This window comes from Anneissia japonica, unplaced genomic scaffold, assembly GCF_011630105.1.
Source record: "Anneissia japonica isolate Jap-2015-1 unplaced genomic scaffold, ASM1163010v1 scaffold352_len1594369_cov220, whole genome shotgun sequence".
In the NCBI taxonomy this organism is placed as follows: domain Eukaryota; kingdom Metazoa; phylum Echinodermata; class Crinoidea; order Comatulida; family Comatulidae; genus Anneissia; species Anneissia japonica.
The window spans coordinates 894868-899158 of NW_022751928.1; the positions used below are offsets into that span (position 1 = coordinate 894868).

The 4291-nt window shown below is 32.5% G+C and overlaps 1 protein-coding gene across 1 annotated transcript in view; it reads left to right on the forward strand.

Annotated features, from left to right (window-relative positions):
* Positions 1-1872: 1872 nt before the first annotated feature.
* Positions 1873-4291, forward strand: part of LOC117121970 (T-box transcription factor TBX20-like) — a 28796-nt gene continuing 26377 nt past the window's right edge. The window contains exons 1-2 of the mRNA XM_033267412.1: positions 1873-2215; positions 3840-4059. Coding sequence (XP_033123303.1) covers positions 2080-2215; positions 3840-4059 — 356 coding nt within the window. The 5' untranslated portion in view covers positions 1873-2079. The remainder of the gene's footprint in view (positions 2216-3839; positions 4060-4291) is intronic.

The following is a 4291-nucleotide window of genomic DNA, read 5'->3' on the forward strand; positions in this document are numbered from 1 at the left end:
TTTTTGAAGTCTATACATGGTATTCGTTTCCTATATTCTTTTGTTATATATATATATTATATATATATATATTATATATATATTGAAAGTATTGAAAATGTAGAACTTGTAGAACTGGGTATTATCACTCTACAGACTGTTTCATGCATGAAACAGTCTGTAGAGTGATAATACCCAGTTCTACAAGTTCTACATTTTCAATACTTTCAATTATGTATATATGTATATATATATAATATATATATATAACAAAAATTATAAATAATATATATATATACATGTATATTAAATTAATACACGACCTGTTTCATGTAATAATGCTTATCGGTTTAGACTACCGGTCAAATAGCCAAACCCAAAAGTAAGTTATGTAGGACTATATTATAGCTGAATACAGTATATAAGAATTAGAAGGAGAGAGTAATATTGTAATGAGTTATTTGTTTGTTACGGGAAATATTTCCAAAAGCAATGTGAAGGGCTTCTTTAATTTTGAAAAAAATGGTGGCCGACGGGTTTTTTGTTCAGATAATTATGTATTATTTTATTAATTAATGTAATTGAATAACAATTTAAAAAAAAAAGTAATTATAAGGTCTTTAAGTTGTAATCAAAACCTACCCAAGTGTTATTGGTTTTAAATGTATGATCAATCAGGGTACAAGTCCAAGTGTATGTGCATGACGTTATGCTATTAAATTCTGAGGTCTTGTTTCCGCACACAATAATTAACTCAAAATTACAGAAGCCCTTTACATTGCTTGGGGGAAATCCTTCCCTTAACAAACAAACAAATCAATACAATATCACTCGCTAATTGTTATATACATGACTTACCGCAGTACTCAGCTATAATATACATGACTTAACTTGGTAAATTTTGCCATAGGCCTACATCTGACCGGTAGTATATAATCAGGTAGTAGAATAAGTTTGTCTCTCCCTGGCTGTGGAAGATGCTATTATTGTATTACCACGGTATTTGTTTTTTCATGTAGGCCTATCGTTTTCTTTCTTTTTTCTTTTTTTTTTGCTGTGTTGTTCGCCCGAACTATTATAGATTTTTTTAAAAAGCACTATTGTCTGATGATAACGTGTGACTCGTCAAAACATGTCGTTTATTAGTATAATTTATTTTATTCGATCCATTGCTGCATTCGTACTAGGCCTATATTTGTTATTTTTCATTTTTTTATTTTATTTCAATCCCAACTAACAGAGATAAAAACCTCCAATTAAAAGCTGACATCAGATAAATATATAGATATAACAAACACAAATATAGATATAACAAACACAAACAAAGTATATGAAATAAATAATTAAACATAAATATATATATAGGCCTATTGTCGTACTAATTTTTAGATAAACTAAAATTCATAGCATTTTGATCTATTAGGCATTTTAAACACAATTTGAAAGGGAGATATACTTCCATTGCCGTCTAAAAACGATAATTATGTTATCGAAATTAAACTGTTTACTAACGATAAAAAAAAAAAAAAACAGAAATCTACTGTGAATTCGATTGAACGAAGCATGAAATACAACGCGTAAGGTAAACAAGCAAAAGTCGGCATTTATCCATCACTGATTTCACTCCTTTAATTTTACACAATTTATGAAAATCGAAAAGAAATTTCAAATTGATAATTTTTATTACTAAATCTTGATATTGGTATAATTGTGTATGATGGCTAAGCCTAGCCCAGAGCGCGTAAGTTTTGGCTTATTCAAGTGAAATAAAAAGTAGGCGGAGCATCAAATTGGTACACGACGGTGATTGGTCAATGAGTTTCCGATTCATGGTACTGTGTTTTTATCATGCAGTGAATACATCCCTGTGTGATTTACAATTGTCAAAATAATAGCTTAGTAATTGGTGAGCAGTAAGTATATCACAGTCAGACATTGGCCTAAGAGGTGATACTCACGACTGCGATTTTTAAGTTTTGATACCCGGAAGATATTCTCTGCCTAGTGGATTATTGCACGTCGACGCACAATCTGTACGCGTTAGAATCGTCACCCGTACCTTAGGCCTGAACTTTAGAGCTTCTTCAACGAATATCGAAGATGATGTACGAGAATGACGATATACTAAGCCGACAGGCTAGGGCCTTTGCAATGAATGGAATGGTTCCCCCTCCTCCACCTCGCAGTTTTACTTACCCCAGTATTTCAATGCACCAGCCAACTCCGAATTTTACAGGTGAGATCTTTTTGAAAACCTGGTGTGATTCAGTCTTTAGAACTTTTTATTTGGTGTTGTTAAATTTGTCACTGAGGGTAAAGGTGTCGCGGGAATGACTCGGTTACTGTTAAAACAGTTCGAACTGTCAAAACTGACACAGTGTCAGCACAAGATAATACGGTTATACACTCTCGCTATACCAAATACTGAACAAATTTAACCACCCAAAGTGCATACATTTTCACCTTTATATCATAAGTCATTGGTACGATGTCGTGTTTTTGTTTAAATAAAACACAATAAAGAATTTTTAATTGTCCAATTAAGTTTTTATATTTAATATAAACCAGTATTACAAATTTGTATTTGTTTTCCTAGCTATAAGTATGTCTTTATTATTTTATTTTATTTTTATAATGCATCCTTTTTTTATAAAAATTTTAATGAATATGTACACTTTAAATGTGTAGTTTAAAATTGGTATTGATAAGCACCAAATGTCGAACAATCGTTAATCATCAAATTAATGCAAATATTAGGTACAGAGCAATTGTATTTTTTAAAATGAAGCCATTTCTGCTAGGTCTGGTATTTCTTCTTCTTGCATGCCTACAATAGAGTACCATGTAGACTTTCATCAGCTTAGTATATTTTTGTTTTGCGCTGGTTTCTGTCGCACGTGAATGGACATATTTCTATAAGCATTTCCAACACAGCGGTAGCCAAACCACTTGATTTAGTTTTAAAAGAACCGTTGTCCTGGCTTACAAATGCCGAATTTACCAATTAAATGAACACTGGATGTAGGTGAACACAACCTTTCAGGCGGGCTATAAAATTTTATTATAAAAAAAAACACTATAAAAACAAGCATTATTATATGTTGTTATGCACAGTTATGTGCTCAAATGCTAGGGACAACGAAAGTCCACAACATAATTTCGCGGCGTGTATATCCACTTAATATGCCTTTTATAAGAAACAGCTATAATAACTGATAAATCTAATAATTTGAAATAAAGTACAATGTTGTCAGCATTGATTACAAAATTATATTTAAACTAAATGCAGCAGAAACTAAAGACAATAGGCCTCCTAATATAATAATGTGTCTGTAGGCTAAACATAGTAATGAAGAACTAGGCCTAGGCCTATGTGTATATTGTTATCATCAACATTTTCGTTTTATACAAAGAGACTATCCGAAAATACCTTTAGTTTTAGCAGTTTGGACCACGAGCTTACCTCAATTATTATTGAAATCCCACCTCCGGGGGTACATGTCCAGGGTTGGATTCTTTGTTGACTCTATTAGGCAATGAATATACACAGGGTCAGGATAGTAACCAACAGTTTGTCGACTAAAAGGAGAGGTTTAGCAGAAGGACGGATTCTTTTATAGGCTTTTAAGCATTTATCTGAATCCTATCAAAATAAGAGTTTTGATTTTTGTTTTACGCTTTTCGTTTGAAATTTCAAGATTAAGTAGAGTAGTTACTTAAAATGTAAACAAAAAAAAAAACCTGCGTCTTGATATTGCAAACTATTAAATGCCTAACTCATTTGTAAGGCATATTGTAACTGTATCATGCGTATTACTACTGGAGTTATATAATGCCATGTTTGCGTATGCATTTCTTAGATCATGGAGCACATTTTGGCGATTTCTCTCCGCTGTCGGCTTCAAGCATGGATCCAGGGCGGTCGATGCATCAGATGATGTCGACGACAGCACCCCGTCCGCCTGACCTGGGCATCCCATCAATGCCAAGTAAAGATATCAAAGTTACGCTTGAAAATCGCGATTTATGGAAGAAGTTTCATTCCATCGGAACCGAGATGATCATTACAAAAGCTGGAAGGTGAGACCAGATGATGTTGTTATTGTTTTTATTTTTAGTATTTACAATGAATACATTCATATAATTATAACACTCGTAGTTTGTCAAAGTCTTCAACTAATCCATTTTTGTTTGTATATTACAACAACACAATGTGTTATTCTTACGAGTATAGGCCTATAAACACCTTATAGTCTTTTCCAACTTCTTGCAATTTTTTTCTAAATAATTTTTTTAAGGTGGGGGGGGGGCG